This window comes from Alexandromys fortis, unplaced genomic scaffold (genome assembly GCF_014885135.2).
Source record: "Alexandromys fortis isolate MF-2015 unplaced genomic scaffold, M_Fortis_MF-2015_v1.1 scaffold_119, whole genome shotgun sequence".
In the NCBI taxonomy this organism is placed as follows: Eukaryota; Metazoa; Chordata; class Mammalia; order Rodentia; family Cricetidae; genus Alexandromys; species Alexandromys fortis.
In genome coordinates this window covers 4,826,277-4,848,176 of record NW_026067991.1, presented here as the reverse complement: position 1 = coordinate 4,848,176, position 21,900 = coordinate 4,826,277, and the positions used below count along the sequence as shown (strand labels likewise).

At 41.5% G+C, this 21,900-nt stretch overlaps 1 protein-coding gene across 1 annotated transcript in view; it reads right to left on the bottom strand.

The window, feature by feature from the left end:
- Positions 1–21,900, bottom strand: part of Hacd2 (3-hydroxyacyl-CoA dehydratase 2) — a 94,215-nt gene that overhangs the window by 37,038 nt on the left and 35,277 nt on the right. Inside the window, exon 4 of the mRNA XM_050159841.1 lies at positions 6,638–6,726. Coding sequence (XP_050015798.1) covers positions 6,638–6,726 — 89 coding nt within the window. The remainder of the gene's footprint in view (positions 1–6,637; positions 6,727–21,900) is intronic.

Below are 21,900 nucleotides of genomic sequence, written 5' to 3'. Positions count from 1 at the left end.
ATGAAACGAGTGCCGCCTCTACCCAAGAGCTGTCTAAAGTTTGACAGTGCTTGATTAACAATCAAATAATGAAGTTTTGCCTCTACGAGTGGGCTGATTTTAAAAGTGAAGGTGATGTGCATCCACCTACAGGAGTATTTAAAAATAGAAAGTAAGGAACTAGATGGAACGGGAGAATGGCAGATGCCTAGCTTGCAAGGGGACTAGAGGATACTGAGCTGTGTCTCAACAGTGTGAGATGGCTGGAGTATCACTGTGGGGAGGGGACGGGAGACTGGCATAGTCCAGGTACAGCATTCAAGACAATGACACTTGTATAGACACAGTATCTCATCCCCCTCCTTGAACAATAAGGACTCAAAGCTGTTTTTTTTTTGTTTTTTTTTTTTTTTTTTTTGAAACAGGGTTTCTCTGTAGCTTTGGAGCCTGTCCTGGAACTTGCTCTGTAGACCAGACTGGCCTTGAACTCACAGAGATCCACCTGCCTCTGCTTCCTGAGCACTGGGATCCACCCCTGCCCAGCTCACAGCTGCTCTTTCTGCCTCACCATGCTTGCGGGTGGCATGCTGTGAACATAGACCCCCAGTGGCAGGAGGGGCAGGATGGGAACTCTGTGAACCTAGCTGGAGGGCCCAGGAGGAAGAAAGGAAAACCAGCTGTAGGATGAGCCCTTCTTCCTACAGTGTCCTTTCTACGCTTTCACCAGCTTCTGACTGGTTTCTAGCTCCCTCCACCTTGTTTTCACACATTGTTACTTTACAGCTGTGAGGCAGGGGCAGGACAGACAAGAAAAGCTCGAGGAGGCTGAAAGGCTCTGTCCTAAATTGAAAGTGTCGGACACAAACCATCAGCCGCATTCCTCCATGTTCTAGAATGCTGAGTTCCATTTACCCGATAATAGTTCGATCGTCCAGGGCAGGCACGTTTCTAGAAGTCCCAGGTAGAGTGCTTCTGCACAGCACTGCCTCAGATGGAGACCTCCTACACAACCCCCAGGGCTGCTGTAGGCACCATGCAGCTAGGACCACAGCGTGAAGCAGATGTAGTTCCCAACACCTCTCTAACCGAACAAATGAGAAGCCGTTTTGTTTCCTAGATTGCTGTGACTTCAAATCTTTGAAGGCAGACTACTTCTCCAGCTTCCTTTAAGGAAACACCAGAGCCTACATGGGAATTGTACTGAGTGGTTTAAAGAAATTTTAAGGATCTCCTTAAATCTGTAGGAATGAAATTGGAGCCCACTATCTTAGGATTGTCTCTATATTATCTCTCCCAATTAGGTATCCCAGATGGATTTGTTTTAGCCCCTGTCATCCTGTGACCTGCCAGTACCAGGGAGGAAATTCTAGGGAGGCCACCAGAACACCCTGGCAGTCAGGGAATGGCATTATTATCATTTAAAGGTGGGGCCATTGACTATTTTTAAAGTTGATTTAGTGTATGGCTTGCCAGGATGTACAGGTACCATGTGCAGGCAGTGACTGTGGAGGTCAGAAGAAGGCATTAGATTCTCTGGAACTGGGGTTATAGATAGCTGTGGGTGCTGGGAACTGAACCTAAGTCCTCTGGCATAGTAGTCAGTACTCTTATATGCTGAGCCATCTCTCCAGCCCAACCTTCCACTGTTGTTGAGACAGGGCCTCAAGTATCCCATGTTACCTTCCAAATCCCTATCTAACTGATAAGCAGTTTGAACTTCTGGTTCTTCTGCATACATATGCTGCCATACCTCATTTATGAACTGGGCTTACTGAATGCTAGATAACTCCCGATACATCCCCCAGCCCCAGCCATTGACTTCCCTCCTAAGGAGCTAGAATGCCCGGACTTTGTATAACGGGAGAACTATAGAACCCTACATTCCTAGGTATCTGCCAGTAGTACAGAAGTTAACTGACATACCAGGAATGGAGCTTAGCGGAGCCAGCCTGAGAAATAAAACACACGAAGTACAAATGAGAAGACCTGGAGAGCAGGGCTGCTCAAGGCTGTTGGAGCTCCCACACCCCAGATGTCTGCCCTGCTAAGTTTCAGTACTACACTGATCTCAAACCTCCTTTGTATGCCTCAAGTCCTCCCTTCTATAGGTCACTGTATATTGAAGGTGTGTATGTGGGGCTAGAGAGATGGCTTGGTGCTTAAGAATACTTGGTGTTATTGTGGAGGACCCAGGCTCAGTCCCCAGTACCCACAATGTGCTTCACAAACTATAGTTCCAGGGGTTCTCATTTTCCTTTTTGGCCTCCATGGGGCATCAGGCACACATGTGATGCAACATACGTATGTGTATGTATGTGTGTCTGTGTATAGATATATGCATGAGAGCAGGTTAGGAACCCAATAACGGGGTAGAGCTTCTCCATGGCCCTCGGCTGAAAGTCTTGAACTTCCTCAACTATTCTCCACAGAAGACCTGGGGCTTCTCCACCAAGAGCACAGTGCTCTAAAAACTTAGGGACTGGGTTTTCAGAGGGCCGAGTCAAGGAAAGAACAGAACAGCTGTGTGTCTAAGAGTTTGAGGCCAAGCTTAGCTGTTTCAGAACAAGCAAGCGAGTTTTGTTTCTGAAGGGAGTCACAGTGAGAAACAGAAAGTGAACTCTTGCCCATTGCAATTCATTTTAAAGATCTTGGCCCTGTCTCAGTTCAATGAGAAGACTCACACTCAGACCCAAGAGAGAGTGAGGGACCAAGTACCAGCAGAAGGCAGAAGTGGAAGCAGCCAGGTCAGATTCGGGATAGAAGGAAACCTGGGGACAGACTAGGTCAGCTAGAGTTGTGGACTGCCTCTTGTAACTCCCCTCTCACCTCCATGCTGATTGTTGCACCACAGCTTTTCTTTGTTCATATGTATAATCTCTTTAAAAGGAAACATAGGAATGATATTTGCTAAAGGAGAAGCTTGAGTCTGTCTCTCTCTGTCTCTGTCTCTGTCTCTGTCTCTGTCTCTCTCTCTCTCTCTCTCTCTCTCTCTCTCTCTCTTTCTTTCTTTCTCTTTCTTTTTTTGAGACAGGGCCTATCTATTTATCCCTGGCTGTTTTCAAACAGAGATCAGCCCGTTTTCTGCCTCCTGAGTGCTGGGATTAAAGATGAGCGTCACCAGGCAGGCACACCTAAGATACTTTCTTGACAGCCTTGTTACTGTGGTGTCACAAGCTGAGACTGGGTCCTTATGGTGTAAGAGAAAACTCTCTGATCATCTTTAGTTCCACAATGTGACAACTCAGGCTGATGTGGTAGCACACCTGGGATGTGGAAACAGGAGGATCAAGATTCTAGAGTTCACTCTGAGGCAAGCCTGGGCTGCATAAGAGCCTGCTTTTTTAAAAGGAAGGAAGGAAAGGGAAGGAGTATACTTCAATATAAAAGTCAGATCTTGAAAGGTTTATGAGTTCAACCGTAGCACATCACAAAATTAAAGAAAAAAAAAAAAAAACAAAAAACAAAACACCTTTAATCCCAGCACCAAGGAGGCAGAGGCAGACAGATCTCTGTGAATTTGAGGCCAGCTTGGTCTACAGAGTGAGTTCCAGGACAGCCAAGACTACACAGAGAATCCTGCCTTGAAAAACAAAACAACACAACAACAAAAACATAAGAGGAATTAGCACCGAAGGCAGAGTAAGAATCAAACCCACAGAGAATGTAACTTTTGAGCAAGTAGATTACTTGCTGTCCCCTTTAGGGAAGAATATGACAAAGAAACTGAGAATATGGAAACTGATACTGTATTTATGCAGTTCCCACGGTTACAGCACAGGCTACATAAGACAAATACAGCTACTTTTCAGATGCTTCAGGAAATGGAAGGGAAGTCATATGCAATGTTGGACACAACAAATGGAATTACAATTTCTAAGAAACCTCAAGACAGAAAAAATAGCATTTGGTTAAGACATGGGGCTTAAGGACAGGTAAGAGGTAGCAAACAGCCTGACCCCTGTAAACACAGTAAAAGGTTTTTCTATTTAGCCGTCAGGTAACTGGTGTGTGTGTGTGTGTGTGTGTGTGTCCTGGAATCAACAAAATGATGAATGAGTAGTTCTGTCTAGAGCAAAGAAATAAAATCCTGGGTCAGCAAAAATGCTGAATTCTATTTACTCAAGAAAAGAATAAGTCAAGTAATCAATAGAGTGCACAAAACAAAAGGATCCTGAAACACAGGATACAGAGGCGACAAGAAGATGGTGAAATTCACTACACTAGGTCTTCAGAAACTGGCAGGTTAACGTTAGCAGAAACTGGATCACTTTGGCTGCAGAGAAACAGCTGTGAGTACCCATATGTAATGAGTATATCCAGTAACACTCAAATGTGATATTATATTTGGAACCACCTGCTAAATGTCAAGTCTGCACATCTGGCAGGCAGTGTGGCTACCAGAGCTGATGGCCAACTCTAGTACCCAGAATCTACAAAGACATATAATAGCTTTTAGACAATCTGTTTCAATGGTCTGTTTAGGAAATCTGGGGATCTAATGGAATTGCTTTATCTGAACTGCAAGTATTTTTGGGAACTTGTCCATCTGCCTGGGCAACCATGTTAATAAGCAGAAGAGTGGTCACAGAGGCAGCTAAGACATTAACACCTGGATAATCAATATCAGACTGCATTTGCAAAGTGATGAACAGTCTTTATTGGACAATATTTTGGCTCCACGTACTGTATCTCATTACTGAATCCACATAATCACCTGTTTAAGGTGTAAGTAAGCAGCTAGGCCTGGTGGTACAGGCATGTAATTCTAACCACTCTGGAGGCTTAGCCCTAGGAGCACAGTAATTTAAGGTCTATGTGGGACAAAAGAATTCAAAAGTGACATGAGCGACTTAGTGAGATGCTACTTCAAAATAAAAATGTGAAAAAGTGGACTGGGGACGTGGCTGAGTGGTAGAATGCTTGTCTATCACGCATGAGGCCCTGGGTTCAACCCATAGCACTGGGGAAGAATACAACTGAATTACAACTAGGAAATATTTTAGGTTATTTGAAAATATTGGCAAATAAAATTAGGAGTTATTGGTTACAATGAAAAAATTATAGCATAAATATATATTGTATAAATATGTAGTGTACTATACAGTATAGTGTAGGGATAAGTCCCACCCGTTATATACAAAAATTTAAGAGGAAGAAATATACAATAAAAATACATGGCCGGGCAGTGGTGGCTCATGCCTTTAATCCCAGCACTTGGGAGGCAAATGTAGATGGATCTCTCAGTTTCAGACCAGCCTGGTTTACAGAGTGAGTTCTAGGATAGCCAGGGCTACACAGAGAAACCCTGTTTCAAAAAACAAAACAAAACAAAATAAACAAACAAAAACCAAAGAAACAAAAACTAAAGAAAGAACTCTAAATGAGCCAGGCGGTGGTGGCGCACACCTTTAATCCCAGCACTCTGGAGGCAGAGACAGGTGGATCTCTGTAAATTTGAGGCCAGCCGACTACAGAGCCAGTTCCAACGCAATAGAGAAATGCTGTCTCAAAAAATAAAACAAAAGAACTCTAAATGAAGACATTACATGGTATTATAAGTAACACAACTTCCCTAACTCTGTGACAATTACGAATGAGAATAGAGGGTTGTATGTTATACTAGAATTTAATTTCCTTTTACAACTTTTAAAACTGTGGTTACTAAAAGTAGGTACACAATTATTCTGCATGCTTCCTGCATAGTAAGTTTAGATAGACCTTGAAAGAATGAGAGATTAATAAGTAAAGTCCATGGATCTGTTCATCCCATGTGAATATAAGAAAATGATAGTTTATTAATCCAAGTTGTTTAAACCTTGGCTAAGACTTCATTAGCTATGTACATTTTTACCTGTATATCATGTGGGTCAATTTTTAAAAAGTTAGAAAAAAAGCCTCATTAGCTGAAATGCAAATGAGACTGTCAAAAGAGTTTATGACCAACACTAGAGTTTTGACAGAATTTCAGAATAAAGAACAAAGAATACACAAGATTAAAGTTAACAGATAGATAAGCAATCGCTAGAAAGTCAGGGAATCCCATGGTGATGCTAACAGGCTGTAGAGACTGTACGCCAAAGATAAGTCTTTGTACCTGCCAATACTCTAACTTCAGGTAACAACAGTGATAAAAACCTGACACTGGAATAGCAGAATCCTCCTCAAAGCAACGTGAAACAAACCAATGCTTGGCTAGGGATTCACACCTGAAGGAATGGTGGTTTTCTCCCAGTTCTGGTGGTGAGGGTTTGTGGATCTACACGAGCCACCTGGCACAAGTAGCAATGCCATTAGCCCAGACTAGTGGGCTGGAAACAAGTTTGCTTCTCCTGGTACCACAAAAAAAGAAGTGTTCCCCATGCTCTCCAAATGATGCAGAAGCCAATGAGCTGGCTACAGACAGACACTGAGGCAAACAACTGAGTTGCTGAGAATATGCACACCCCACCTCCATGGGAACTAAGACTCCAGGTCCTTGATGCTGACTCAGCTCTCTCCTGAGCAACAGTGAAGACTGGGATTATGTGTTGCACTTTGGACCTAACTGTAGCAGTATACATGAACTTTAACTTGGAAATTCTGAAATGATCTGAGTTCTGTCTTCAGCCAAAACAAACACATACAAGAAGAGCTCACTGCTGATATTCCCTTTACTCACCTCTTTGACACTATGTGTTACTGCCCATATTAGGAAAACTCTTGACATCACCTGGAAAGAAGTCAGGACAACAGAAGATGGCACAATTCCTGGAAGAAATTTAAGATGTGTAAATTAATGTACTTTTTAAAAAAACCACATAATATGTTTTATCACATAATATGTTTTCCAAAACTTTCAAATTTAAATGTCTACAGTCAACACCACCTCCAGCAACTGACACCTACTATGTGGCTATAAATTAAGTCTGGCAATATCACTGTAAAATTTTCCCTGCTCCAAGCAGTAACATTGTTCATGCCAACTGAGGAAGCTGGCTGGCTTTCTTTCTTAAGCCTTCAGAGTCAGTGACCAAATACAATATTTTTAATACTTACAGACAAAACAAAACCACCACCCGACCATTAAACAAGGACCTTGATGGTTCATTTTTTAATATGGCTTTCCTGATGACTAAGCAACTATGGGCAGGAAATCAGTCCTACTTACGTCTAACAAATGCTGAAAGTTCCTGGGTATAAAACTTAAATATTTGGCCAACAAGACTAGCAAAAATCAAAGCTTATTATCTTAAAACAATTTTTTCTCACCTTGTTCACTGCAAGCATAAGTCTAATTATCCTCTCAATACACTGTTTATAACATGAAAACATCTCAAATTCTACTAAGTTCATACTTCTTTGGCTTCAAATGCTATAACCATGACCCCAACATATAGCATTCTTGCCTTTTTTTTTTTTTTTTTGATTGTTCGAGACAGAGTTTCTCTGTAGCTTTGAAGCCTATCCTGAAACTAGCTCTTGTAGACCAAGTTGGCCTTGAACTGACAGAGATCCAGATCCAACTGCCTCTGAGTGCTGGGATTAAAGGCTTGCGCCACCACCACCTGGAGAATTCTTACCTTATTAAAACCCCCAAATAAGCCATCATTTGAAAACATTCTCTTTGTGATGTTAAACTAGCATGGAACTGTTTTTAAAATGAGATTTGAAAGCCAGCAGCCCTTCTGATTCCCTCACTACTGCCAATGCCTATTCTCACTTGCTAGACCCCTGAGATTGAACATAGGACATTCTGCACCTTCCAGGAGCCTTCATCCCAGTCAGTATCTGTCTCCTTTAAAACCAACCTTATCTTCAGCACAGCCAATGGACCATCTGTATCCTGCACCATCTCTATTCTTTAGCACACCCACTGGCTATTCTTCACCATTTCAATTCTTCAAGCTCTCTAAAATACAGTCTTTGAACATTTATATAGCAGGACAAACTTGCAAAGACCATGTACAAGTCAGATGGAGCTACAATTGTCACCACAAGCTGGCTACAACAGGAAATCACTTTACATCTATTTAAGGGATGCTATAGCATGCTAAAAAAAAAAATGGATTTTTAAAAAGAAACATGGGCTTCAAAGAGGGAGAGTTTGCTCCTTAAAGCAGGTATCATGGGAATGTCAAACACAATGTTTAGCATACAGAGGCATGTTAAATGAATAGAAGAAACTGCAAGTGCAGAGATAGACAGGCAAATGGAATACATATTGAGTCCAGACAAGAATCTTCACCTTTACACTCACTTGATTTTCAGTAAGCATCTAAGACAATTTGATATAAAAATGATTTTATTTTCAACAAACTGGTGCAACTGAGTACTCCCAGGTAAAACAAAGGACTTACACAAAACCTGACTCAGGAGCTAAGATGGCAAAGTGGTTAAGAATGCCTCCTGCTCCTCCAGTTTGTCTCAGCCCCCATGTCGGGTGGGATGCCCAGTAAGTTCAGCTCTAGGGAACCTGACATCTCTCTGGCCTCCATGGGTACCCACACAGATGCGACATACACACTGACACACATACATATTTTAAAAAACCAAAGAAATTAACTCAAGGCTGGGGTTCAACTCAGTGTCAGAGCACTTCCCTATCAAGACCTTGGGGGTTTGAGTCCTTGCCATTCATGTTCCAATGAACACACACACAGACACAGATACACCCACTCACCACACACCACCTACAGGGCTGAAACCCTAAAACTCAGTAGAAAACAGGTACAAATCTTGAAGGTTTGAATCACATAATAGTTCATGAGATATGGCACTAGGAAAAAAATATATTTGGCTCAGAAAATCCAAATGCCATATGCTTCAAAGGATACCGAACAAGAAGTGAACACAGCTCTGTTCCAGTTTGAATATGAGGTTTGGTGCCCAATTTAACAATGTTCAGAGATGAGCTTTGGGGAAGTGGCTGAACCATGAAGCTATATTCTACTAAAAGTGCCCTGACCTCAACAGTGGGTTAATTCACTGATGGGTTCCTTGATAGGAGAAAGACTTCAGGAGGTAGGCTCTACCTGAAGGACATGCGTCACTGGGGCATGTCCTGAGAGAATGCATATTGTCTTTGGATCTTTTCTTGTTTTTTGCATTTTTCCTGCATTCTGCCATCATCAGAGAAATAGCCCCCTTTGTCCCATGCTACCTCTGTCGTGATGCTGCTTTTCAGTCCCACAGTAATGCAGCCAACTGACCATGGAATGAAAGGGTGAGCCAGGATAACCCTTCAATCACAGTGATAGACCACTAACACACCATAGCCGGGAAAAGATCTGCAATCTTATTTGACATGTGAGAAACTTTTACAATTCCATAATGAAAAATAACCGAATAAAAAAATAGTTGAAAGGAATGTGAAAAGCCACTGAACATCATTAGTCACCAGGAGACACAGATCAAAATCAAAAGAGACAGACTTCATACCAGCTAGCACAGCATTGCTGTTTGGACTGTGAAACAGTACAGCCACTCTGGACAGTTGCCAGTGCCTCAGAGTATTAAACACTGAGTTATATACAGGCATGCATGTGGGCATACACCCCCCCCCACATAACACACCCACACACATGCGTGTGCACAAAATTTGTTTCCACAAAAATTTGCTTATGTATGTTCATAGTGGTGTATATGTGTTTATGAACTGAGAATAAGTGTCTGTCAAAAGGTAAATGGGTAAACAGAATGTGGTATACTCTTAAAGATAAAGATTAATAAAACCACGGGGCTGGAGAGACGGCTCAGAAATGAAAAGCCCTGGTTGCTCCTCTAGAGGACCCAGGTTCCATTCCAAGACCCCATATCTCAGCTCACAGCTGTCTGTAACACCAGTTCCAGGAATCCGATTCCCTCTTCTGGTTTTTGTGGGCACCAGAGATGCAAGTGATACACAGACACACACACAAATGAAACATCCACACACATAAATAAAAACTGAAAATAGAATAAAAATAGATATACATGTTTTGAATTTAATTCTCAAATAGTTAAAACTATATTAAAAATGAAACACTGTAAAAAGTAATGAAGCACTGACATATGCCACAATATTGATGAAACTTCAAGATACTATATTGAGTTATAAGAAATAAAGGGCAAAGGCCATACAAATTTATATGAAAGTACATCTGTGGTTATCTGGAGTTTGGGGGGAAATCGGAAGTGACTGTTAATGGATTTCCTTTTGGGGTAATGAAAATGTTCTAAAATTGACTGTGGTAATGGTTGCACAACTTATTTTACACTCTAAATGGGTGGATTATATCTGAATAAAGAGATGTTATTAAAAATAATATGAGTGAAGTGCAAAGCCTGGTTACATAATTATGTAACACAGCTAAAGAAACTAATTAGCAAATCAAACATTTAGCTAACACTTTGAGTAAGTTTTACAAAAGAGCTGGAGAATTAGATTTTTATGAGCAGCAAGTATTTGTTGCTTAAGAAAAGATGAATGTTTCCAGCTGCTTCTTTTCCTCCTGCTCCAACCTAAAGACCAGTTTATTACAAAAAAAACCTATGGTTTTGCCCTAATTTTTGCCCATTAAACAGTGTGTTAGCCACTGAGCTGCTGCTGTTTTTTGAAATGCTCCAGGATATTGTTGTGTTTTGGTGAGCTTCAGAGTCCGGACTTCAGAGCTGTAAGCTCAAAACTGATTTGATCTCACTCACCAGCAAGAATGGAGCACTGGGAAACTGATTTACATTAATCAAATCATGTAAGATACTGTAATAATCCAAATATTAATTTATTCATATGTAATAGTGGTGTAGCTTTCTAATAATCTGAGGCCAAAATCAGGATGCTCAGCAGTGTGGCTTTAACTAAAGAGTAGAAGGACAGTCAACTCAGCTGAGCACGAGAACCCTTTCCACCCCAGCAATGGAATCCGGGGCCTTGTGCAGCTGAGACAGGCATTCTACAACCCATGCCACAAGGGAGTCTTTTATATTTTAAGATTTATTTATTTTATGTATATGAATGTTTTGCCTGCACATCTTTTGTATGTGCACCACAGGTGTGCCTGGTGTCTGAGGTAGTGAGAAGAGGGTAGATCCCCTGGAACTAACTGGAAGTATGGATGGTGGTGAGCTGGGAACTGAATCCTGGCCTTCTGCAAGAACAAGTGTTCTTAACTGCTAAGCTATCTCTCCAGTCTCTAATGAGGAATTCTTGTGTTTTTAGAGACAGGGTCTTATTATGTAGCTCTGGCTGTCCTGGAACTTACTATGTAGACCTGGCTGACTCTAAACTCACAGAGATTTGCCTGTTGAGATTGAGGCACATGCCACCATGCCCAGCCCAACAAGGGATTCTTACTCACCCCTTCTTTACCATAAAGTACACTTTTCTAGGTAATAAGAGTATTTATAATTGTTTTCTTTTAAAAAATGCTAAATTAAAAAATATCAGGAAGTTTTCCTTAGAAACAAAATTTGAAATCAAAAACAACGATCTATTCTTTTCCTTTACCTTTAAAAATGTATTTATTATCATTGTATATGTATGGTATGATGTGATGTGTGTGCCATGACATTCATGTGAGTTCCAGGGATGGAACCAGGTCACTGAACTCAGGCTTGCCCAGCATGTACTTTACTGGTAGGTTGAGTACCCTTGAAAGCCCTCTGAGCATATTTAAAGAGACATATGAATTCTAATGCTTGTGCTCTTTGAACTGTTTTCCCTTACATATTTCTCTGACACGCTTCAAAATATCTTGAGTGATACTATTCCTTTAAGTGAATATATTTATCCATTCTCCTTTTACCAGACATTTAAATTACCTCAAATTCCTTGCTATAGTTAAGTGAAGGAATAAAATACTATAAATAACTTAGCATTTTTGAGCATGGATTTGTTCAAGGACTCTTTTCTTGGGGTAGTTTCTCAAGAGTAAAAGTACTAAGTCAAATGGTAAGAATAGCTTTAAGGCTCTGAAAACACATTACCAAATTACTTTCCAAACAGTTTGTTATCAATTTGAATTCCTAATCAGCAATATCCAAGAATGTATGCCTTTGGCAACACATTTAAATATTATTCACAAATCAAAAGCTAATTAATGTTTTCTAGTTTGGTGACTGGCCCTGCTTTTAGGCACTCCTGCACTTGTAGCCAGGGGCCTGGTTCTGTAGACACTACCATTTTCCCACACTTGTTCTTCACTCCAGCTCTCAGTGCGGTGGTTGCAACTCATCCCAGCAGGACACCCAGCAAACAGAAGTTGAGGCCCTGATCTAAGCACACTCTCAAAATGCCTGCTCCCCTAGGACAGCTGAAATGCCGGCGGTGGGGGTCCTGGGGATGGAGCTCAGTGGCTGAGCACTTGGATAGTACTCCTATGGCGCAATGCTCAACCCCAGCACTGCATAACAACAACAACAACAAGACAAGAAACCATCTAACAAAATATGCCAGAAGGAGTGAGGCACAGTGGTGCATGTCTAAAGTCCCAGGACTGGGAGGCTAATGCATAAGGATTTTAAGTCCAAGGCTAGCCTGGGCTAACATCTTAAAACTCTGTCTTAATAACAAAGAAAAATTCCAGCAATGTCTTAGGGTTTCTAGGTGATAAAACACCATGACCAAAAGCAACTGGAGGAGGAAGGGGTTTATTTCATCTTACTTGCATCCATCATCCAGAGAAGTCAGGGAAAGAACATGGAACCAGGAGTTGATTCACTGGTCATGGAGGAGTGCTGCTAATTGGAATTGCTCCCCATGGCTTGCTGAGCCTGTTTTCTCACAGTACCAAGGACCACAGCCCAGGTGTGGCATTGCCCACAGTGACATCCTCCTCATCAATCAGTAAAATGCCCTAGGCTTGCCCGTAGGCCAGTCTGATAGGGGTACCCTCTCAATTGAGGTTCCCAACACTAGCTTGTGCCAAGCTAACACAAAACTGTATGTAAGGGAGTGTAGTAAGAAAGTGCTGGATGGCTCCTCCATGGGGCTGGGGAGGTTTCTACTGCGAATAAGATAGAGAGAACATCCAGAGGCATCTGGATGTATCCAGAGCAGATAGAAAGACACACAGACCGGACATAGCCAGGGTTAGGGACGCAGGAATAGAAACAGTGAGCGGGAGAATAGAGAGAGTGGTTGGGTTGTAACATGAAGAATGAGTAGCTGGGAGGGAAATGTGTGAGCCAGAGCAGTTGAGGGTAGAAGTGGGCAGGGTGTAAGAGTGTGTGTTCCAGGATGCTGGCATGGATTTTAAAATGTATAATGGGTACTTGTGAATAGGCACCATAGGCCTGGAGATTAGCATCAACTTTGATATGATGACAAGTGCCACAGGTATGTCAATGGGGAGCCTTATCCTTTCTCCAGAGACAAGGAGAATGACTCCTCTTGGTGAAGAGAAAACCTATTTCACAAGTTCCTGAGGAATGCTGTATTTAGTCTAACCGCCAGAGATCCTTCTATAGTCCTGCTTGAGACGGGTTAAGACTGTCACTTCTGGATATATGCACTGCCTTTTAGAGTTTGGGGAATTTGAGTTCTCTTTGAACTTGACATTACAGCCTTTTGTTGATGATAAAAGGCAGAGATAATCTCTGCTGTCTGCTGCAGCTGTTTCTCAGATGAGGAGGATCAATTTGGTGGTCCAGAAAGCTGGAATGAAGTCAAAGGCGGGGAGGGAGGAGAGTTGGGCGATTGCAGGAGACTTGGGGAAATTCTGTCAAACTCATCGCTTTACTGACTGTGCCTGATGAGACAGTGAGCAATCACACTGGTGGGACTGGTTTACATCCAGAACACAAGCAAGAAGAGAGGCCTTTCTGTAAGGAGGACTGGTTGAACGCCGGGGAGCTCCAAGTCAGCCTTAGATTCCAGCTACACAAACAGCAGAAGCCACACATCTTATCTCTAAAGCATCTGTCTCAGAGAAGCTTGTGGTTATCAGATGCATTTCATAAGAAACTGTCAACCCCATGCTCTTTTCTGGAGGGATGTTACACAGTGCAATGCTTGCCCTAACTCTCTGTAACCCTTCCATAAAGCTCCAGATGGGAAACCTGCTTTAGACTTTATGTTTGCTCCTTTCCAATGATAAGAACTGTATGACTCAGTCACCCTGGTACCCAGAAAGCTTTAAGCTAAGCCTGAAGCATAAATCCCAGGCAATCAGAGTTCAGACAGAAGAGGACCACTAGATGCCTTTCTTTTCTGCTTCTGTACTGGTCCCACTGTGCTGTGGCCCTTGTTGGAACACAATGTATGGCATGTTAAAGTCAACTGCAGATGTTTTTGTTATTTTTAGGAGTCAGGGATTCTGTAATCTTAGTAAACTCCAGATTAAAATTTATTCAATAAAAATTTGCTGGCACCTATTGTCATTTTATTTAACAACTATTTCTGGAATATCTATTCTGTGCCAGGTTCTGTTCCCTTGGTAGGATCTCAACTGTAGAAGACAAAGTTCAGTGTGAGCTTAAACACGGCATGTAGGGAACATTCTTTAAAACACCTCTAATACTGAGAACTTCTCTCTGAAGGCAATGAAGGTGCTTAGAATTTGTAAGTGACAGATGGTATGATCACATCACGGGTAAAGAAAGTTACCATCAAGCTTGGTTTAATTCCAGCACTTGGAGGCAGAGGCAGGCAAATTTCTGTGAGTTCGAGGTCAGCCTGGTCTACAGAGCTAGTTTCAGGACAGCCAGAGCAAATAGTGAGATGTCTCAAAACAAAACAAAGAAAGCAAGGAAGGAAGGAGGGAAGGAGGAAGGGAGGGAGGGAAGGAGAGAAGAAGGAAGGAAGGACACTACTGTCAGCAACACAATCCCTTAGCTAGGCGTGGGTGTAATTTGAGAAATCATGAAGGAATTTTGTTGAAAGGACAATGAACTTTTGGAGCATTTAGCAAAGAAAAGACACAGTCTCTGTGTGTAAACTGTATATAGGTAATCTGGCAACTAGTGCCTATTTATATAGAAATGAGGATTTACTGAGTCATTAAGCCCTGCAGGGTGGAGAAGTCCTCAGGTAGACTGGCCACAGTTGAGGTAGACAAGGTTGAAGGTTAAATACTGAAGAGGCAAGGCAGGGAAGGGAACCGAGTAGGTTACAAGGACAAGGTCAAGGACACCAGAACCAAGATTAGGTACAAAAGGCAGTCAGTGCCAGAGAATAAGCTAGAAGCTTGCAAAGGAAACCAGACCACAGAACCTCCCCACCAGGTACCTGCATACCAAATCGTAAGTAATAATGTTAACTACCACCCACCATCAGCAGCAACCAAAGAGAACGGGCAAGTGTGTTTAAGAGTAGTATACCTACCCAAGATATTCTGTGTAAAAGCAAATGTTAAGAAGACATCATTACAACAGGAAAGAACCTGGTATATAATGCTGACTCAACGTAAGCTTCTTGAGGACACACAAGCTACTGGAATCCATTCAAGTGAAGTAAATCAAAATAGAGAACTCAGAAGTGTTGTGGAATATTATTTTAAGGTGTGTTACATTTCTTCCTACTGCTTTTGTTTACAACGCAAAGACACCATAGCTTATCTGTGGTCAGGAGGCTGAGTCAGCAACTAGCTGCCAGGAAGTGGTGGGGAGGAACCATGTGGAGCAGTGTTTTAAAGTGGCAGCTGAGCATTAGGACTGTGGGTTTTCTGGAGACACAAGCAAGGAGAGAAGGGTAACTACTTGCTATTAAGTCTCTCTGAGTGAGCAGAATTTCACTTCAAATTCTGAGTTCTATAGAGGGGTAGAGATCTAGATAAAATTTCCCTTGGTGCCTTTGAGAGAGCCGATGTGTGAGGGAACAGAATTCCCACCAGATGCGGTCATTGCGGCCAAACTGCTGCTGGTAGCTATGGGTTGCAGCTGCTGATTAGGACAGAGTTGCTTAAGGCACAGCCACTGTATTAGATGAAAAACAACAGAGAAGTCTTCCTTAAAGGGATGCTCTAGTAAGCCCCTTGTGGGATAAGAGTAAAAAGACTATTCATCTTGAATATTTCACTTATCAACTACCTCCCTGGCCCATGTTACCATGTGAGAAAAGAATGCTCTTTGAAATATTATCTAAAGTTAATGAAGATTTACTGGTAAAATTCAGAATAATTTTCTTTCCTTTTCCTACCAGTACTGGGGGGCAGATCCAGGGACGGACACACGGACACAAACACATGCACACACACAGAGCAAAAAGGTTCTGTGAGTTCAAGGACAGCCTGTGTACCTAGTAAGTTTCAGGCCAGTCGGGACTACACAGAGTCTACACAAAAACAAAAAGCAAAACCCTCCAGGGCACTTGGTGTACACTTGTCAGCTGTCTGCCAGGGAGCTGGATCTCTAACCCTACTCTGATTCTAGACTCTCTGTAGTTTCCCACGTTACCGTAATTCCTTATAAGGAACATGACTTAAATTTCAAAATTGAAAGTAATATTCTTAACTCAAATTAAACTTTTAGCACTAACAAAAAGATAATTCTGAATGTAAACCAATTCTAATCTTAACACAGAAGTTCTCTTCACTACTTTCTCTAAGCATACAGGTTAATGACAGTGCAAGAGAAATGAATACTGGAGAAAGACGTGTGAAGTCAGGGAGCAGGCAGAGCAGACGGCAGACAGACTGATACCACTGGGCTTGATATGATGATGTAGGCTACTCTGGACAGACAGTGAAAGCAGAAAGGTGACCATGCCTCTCGAGGCTGGAGTACCCAGCCATCTCCAGAAAGCAACTGCTATACAGTTTACACAACCACATGTATGCTACTGAGTTTTGACCAAAGAAATTTGGTGGACTCTTAGGCGGGAATCAACAGCACAATTACATCATTAATATAACCTCTGGGGGGCGGGGGGTATCTGAGGTTCAAAAATGGTGTCAACATCCATGGGCACTATGCTCTCTAATGTACACAGGCACTGCACTTTCTCTATGCTAGAAGGACAATGTTCTACTGAGTGCATTCATCCTTAAATTTTTATTAAAATAGAAATGATACAAAGGAGAAACAGAAGAAACAACATATAACATTATACATGTCACTCTTGGTAACAAATGTACAGTAAGCATTAAATCCTGTGAACTGAGGAGACAGTCACTTCAATAGCAGAGGTGTAAATAAATGGAACATGTGTACCCTCAAGGTGTGAAGACTATTACAACAGTTTGTACCATTCAAACTGTTCAAATTCAACTCAGAGTCAACTCCACCAAGCTGTTTACTATATGACTGTGCACACCAGAGTGAGGGCCCTCATCTCACCAAGTCTGCATCTCAACGTCAGGATTTGTATGTATAGTCCTGAATGTAATTACTTCATGTGACATTCAAAAGACACAGGAAGACACAGTTTGATCACTAGGTCACACTGTGAGCCAAGATAACCTAAGACATTTTTCCTTATAGAAGCAATTCTGCCTTAGGGAACACAGGCACAGGATGCATGGTGCTTCTTGGAATACTAATTTTTCCTGGGATTTTTAGGGGAGATCTATTTTCACATTGATATTAAAAAGGGACTTTAAAAATGACCCTTTCTACACTGTTGTCAGGCTGCCTGTCTCTAGTCTCAAACCTCTTGGGGTAGAAGTAGACTCCTGCTATTACAGAACCTCGGAAGAAAAGCACTAGAACACAGGAGCAAAATATAGGGGGAGGCTGGGCTGGAGGAAAACAGGGCAAGGGAACTTTCATACAACCAAAGAAGGGGCAACACCTACGTGGGTGGACACGGAGGCTAGCACGCTTGTGTAGGGTAGGGTGTTGATCCTGAGCTCCTTTTCTACCAATACAAGGAAATAATACGGCTGGTAACCAAGAAGGAGCCAGGAGATTGGCTCTTTGAATCATGTTCTCATGTACTGAATGGCTATTGCTGGGCTGGTTTTAGGTTGCTGGACATTTCAGAGCCATTTCCTGCTTCAGATGACAATTGTCAATGTGCCTGTGATAGCAACTTATTCTTCCATTTACTGAGCTTTTCATATGTAAAACAGCCCCAATAAATGGGTTTTAGTGCAGACTCAGTGTCTTCTGAAAGAAAGGGGAAGCCTTTTGGAGGCTCCTTCCAACAGTAGTTTCACTCTCTGCTATCACTGTCTAGCCTCTGAATAAGCAAAAGACAAACATGAAACATATAACACGAGTCTCCATGTTTCTGAAGATAACATAATAGAATGTCATTTTGAAAAAGGTGAAGCCATAAACATACTAGGACTACACAGCAAGCCAAAGTCATGGAGGCTTACTCAAACCTCCATTAGAGTCAGTGTTCCAATGGCATTGGCATTCCCATCTGATCATCTTCACGGTGTGTATGTAGAACACAAGGTGTTTACAGCAGACTACTGATTACATTATATGGATGGTTCACATGCCACCTCGTTTTCTTTTAAAGTAAAACTGTCAGAGCAAACAAAATTGACAGCGGAACTATGACATAAGTGGCACTATACACACAGCACTGAGTTGATCTACTCCATTTGTTATGTCAAAAGGAAAAAGACAGTGGGGGCGCACTGGTGGGGCAGAGAATGAATTAGTCACTGAGAAATCAAACTCATGTAAGTATCAATGCAAAGATGGTGTGTGCTTGAGCAGATTAAAACAACAAAAATCTCAAAATTCACTTAGTAGACAGTGTAGCTGTAACAATGATATGCATATGGACCAGATCTGGAAACTCAAAAATAAATTTGTTGACTAAAACTAGAGATTTTATGGTCAGTTTTTTTTCCTTTTTTATCAAAATGAATTTCAGAATTATGATAGCAAGAGACTAGGAGTTACACTGACTCCCTGACAGACAGACAGGAAGAGGAGTCATGGCTAGGTAATAACTTTCAAGATAGCTGGCTTCTTCCTCACCCTCCTGCCTGACAGTTTTTACCTCCCTCTCTCTCTTAAAAAAAAAAAAAAAAAAAAAAAAAGCCTTGTCTATTTTTGTCTGCCCCCAGCAGGCCCCTGCTGATGGCCCAGCTCAACAAGTTCAAGGCCTGCTAAGGACATGTCACCTAACAGTTCTCGGCCAATCAAACATCTAGCTTTCTTCAAACTGACCAATCCTAAATTAGGGGAGAAAAAACCCTTCAGAGGCTTTAAAACCCCAGGCCTAGAGAAAAGACCGTCATGGTCTTCGTGGTGGTTGTCTGTGCCCATGTCCATCCCCCACTACTTCCCCCTGCTTTGTAGAGGGTCTTTTTCTCTGTATGTCTGCTCTGCTGGGTGCCTGTTTCCTCACCGTCAATAAATGCCTTTCTTTAACTGCTGATTCTATCCGTGGTCCTGAGACTTCTCTGCTGCTACCTGCTGTGTATCAGATTTTTCCTGACTTTCAATTCTTTAACTGGCCAAAAAAAAAAAAAAAAAAAATCCCCCAAAACAAAAACAATCAAGACCACTAGACTATATCATTTCTAGACTCTAACAATGTAGAAGCCAGGTTATTTGAACCTTGAACCTTGAACCCACAACCAACATACTGAGAACAATTTGGGGTTAACGTAACTACACAGGCAAGAGGAATAAAAGAAAGGGTCTCCTGAGGGCTATTCACAGCAAACACGCACAGTTCAAATGTCTTTGCCGTCTGTTTCCCCTTGCTGCACTCATGGAGGTGGGGTGGGGGAGTTCACTGAGTGGGAGGCCAGCAGAACATGGAAAGAGCCTGTCGACAGCATATAAAAGACACACACTGAAAACACTGCTTGCAGGAGGAGTGAAGCTTGTCAAAGTACTGCAGAGGCTGGAGAAGTGAAGAGAAGAGAAAGCAATTATAACCTGAAGCTAACAATTCCTTGGCTAATTTTAACTGGAGAGGTGGAATGTATCTGCAGTTGAAAACGATAGGCAAACGAGTGTTCAGGCACAAAAGACCCACCCACACAGAGCCTGAAATGGTCACTGCAAGAAAAGTGTATTTCCCATCAATCATCTGCCATTGCTCTGATAATACTTCACTTGTGGCTCCTTTAGAATAAATAAATGGCCTCAGGGAAGAACAAAAATCCTAAGCTCAGAGCAGAAGCTGTAACTTTTTGTTACAAGATAAATCAAAGTCAGTAAGACTTTATTAATGTCAAACTCGGCAGAAATGCCACTTTAACATTTCTCAGCTATGAATAATGGAAACCAAATATTAACTCATGTTTACTTTTAAATGGAGTTGAAATAGTTATTCAGCCAAGGTTTTCTTAACTTTTTGAGTCAAGAGCTAGCACAGCTAATATATTTATTCATATTGAACTATGTTCACAAATAATTTTAAACATGTTTCCTATTATTTTAAAATCAGAGACAACAATGACAATTATTTCTTAGTGATAGGATCACAAATGATTCTTAAGTTATTATGAGAGGTGTCCTGTACCACGTGAGGGGAGGGCAGCGGACAACTGTTCTCTTCCTCCATCTTTACATGGGTTCCAGGGTTTGAACTTGGTCACCAGACTTCCAGGCTATTACCTGCTCAGTCAGCTTAATGCCCACCCTGAGCGGTGATTTTCACATTCTTCACATATTTTGGCATTAGATTATTTTTTTAAAAACAATATGTATGTGTTAATTTTATATTAGAAATAAAGCCTATTCCTTTAAGAATGTTACAACTCAATTTAATAGCCATTGAGTTAAAATGGGTACAATTTCCAGAAAAAAACAGCTGTAACAAGCTGATTTACAAATCTTTTTAACAAAAAAGCAAAACTCAGACACATATAAAAAATTAAATTAAACACAATATTTGAAAGGCTTTATTAACTGCTCCTTATACTACTTGAGAAGTTTGCTGGGAAGATGAGATTACACACAGGTCATTACTGTGATTCACAAACATGCATGCTGCCTAAAGGCAAATCAGTGCTCTTTGTAATTTAAGCTTAGCAAATAAAAAACATTACTCATTTACATTGAGTATTATCCCACCACTATGTTCTACCACCACGTGGATGCTGTGCTGCTGTGAGCTCACAACGTTGGCAACAATCCAAATCCTCTGTCGCTTACCCTTTGCACCTCCCCTTCCCCACAACACAACACTGGTTTGGGCACTGTTGACACACTAGCTTCCTTGCAATCCCTTGTACCTCGAGGAAGCCATCGAAAGCTTTGCTAGAGTAGCCACTTTGTGCCTGTGATATGAATATGACACCACATAAGTTGCCACTGTTGTAACTACTGGACCACAGCACAAAGCAGAAGCCACACACTGAAGATGACGGAGTAGAAAGACAGACTTCCCACCTAGGAAAAACAAATCCTTGTTTGGTTAAGCCCACAGTGGCCAGAATTCTGGATAGCATAGCTAAATGCAATGCCCCTGCCGTGTATAGCTTGGAAATTAGCTTCAAGTAGCTGAGGGCTAGAGCAGAGTCAACAGTGGCCTTCAACCAGAGGCTACTTCAGTTATACTCTCTGCACACAAAACAAATAGCATCACCAGGAAAGAACACAGTGAAAACCTAGTGGATTTTCTTTTCTTTTCAGAACCATCTATAAAACAGTTCATTATGTTTAAAAGATCACTAATATTTTATATCTAAAAAATGTGAAACCCATATCACTAATATTTTATATCCCAAAAAAACCCTGAAACCCACTCCATTTTACAGTCCTGGCATGCGGTACTCATGAGTAGCACTTAAAAACATCTTTCTGGAGCCAAGAATGTGGCAGTTCACTTGATCTAGATGACAGAAATGTGGTACTCAGTGAAAGAACTGAGCCGCTCTTTAATTTAAAGGTTGCCCTTTAATATCTCTTTTCTTTGCAAGCGTTATAAGTGCCCCCCCACCTTATGCACAGATTATTTTAGGGAAAAAATACCCTATCCATAAGCATATTACCTAAATAATCAGACACAAATCTAACAACAACAACAAAAGAAATAGGAAAGGAAATAGGCCCAGAGTTAAAAGTACGCTTTGAACTCAAAAGGAGTTTAATAAATAAGTG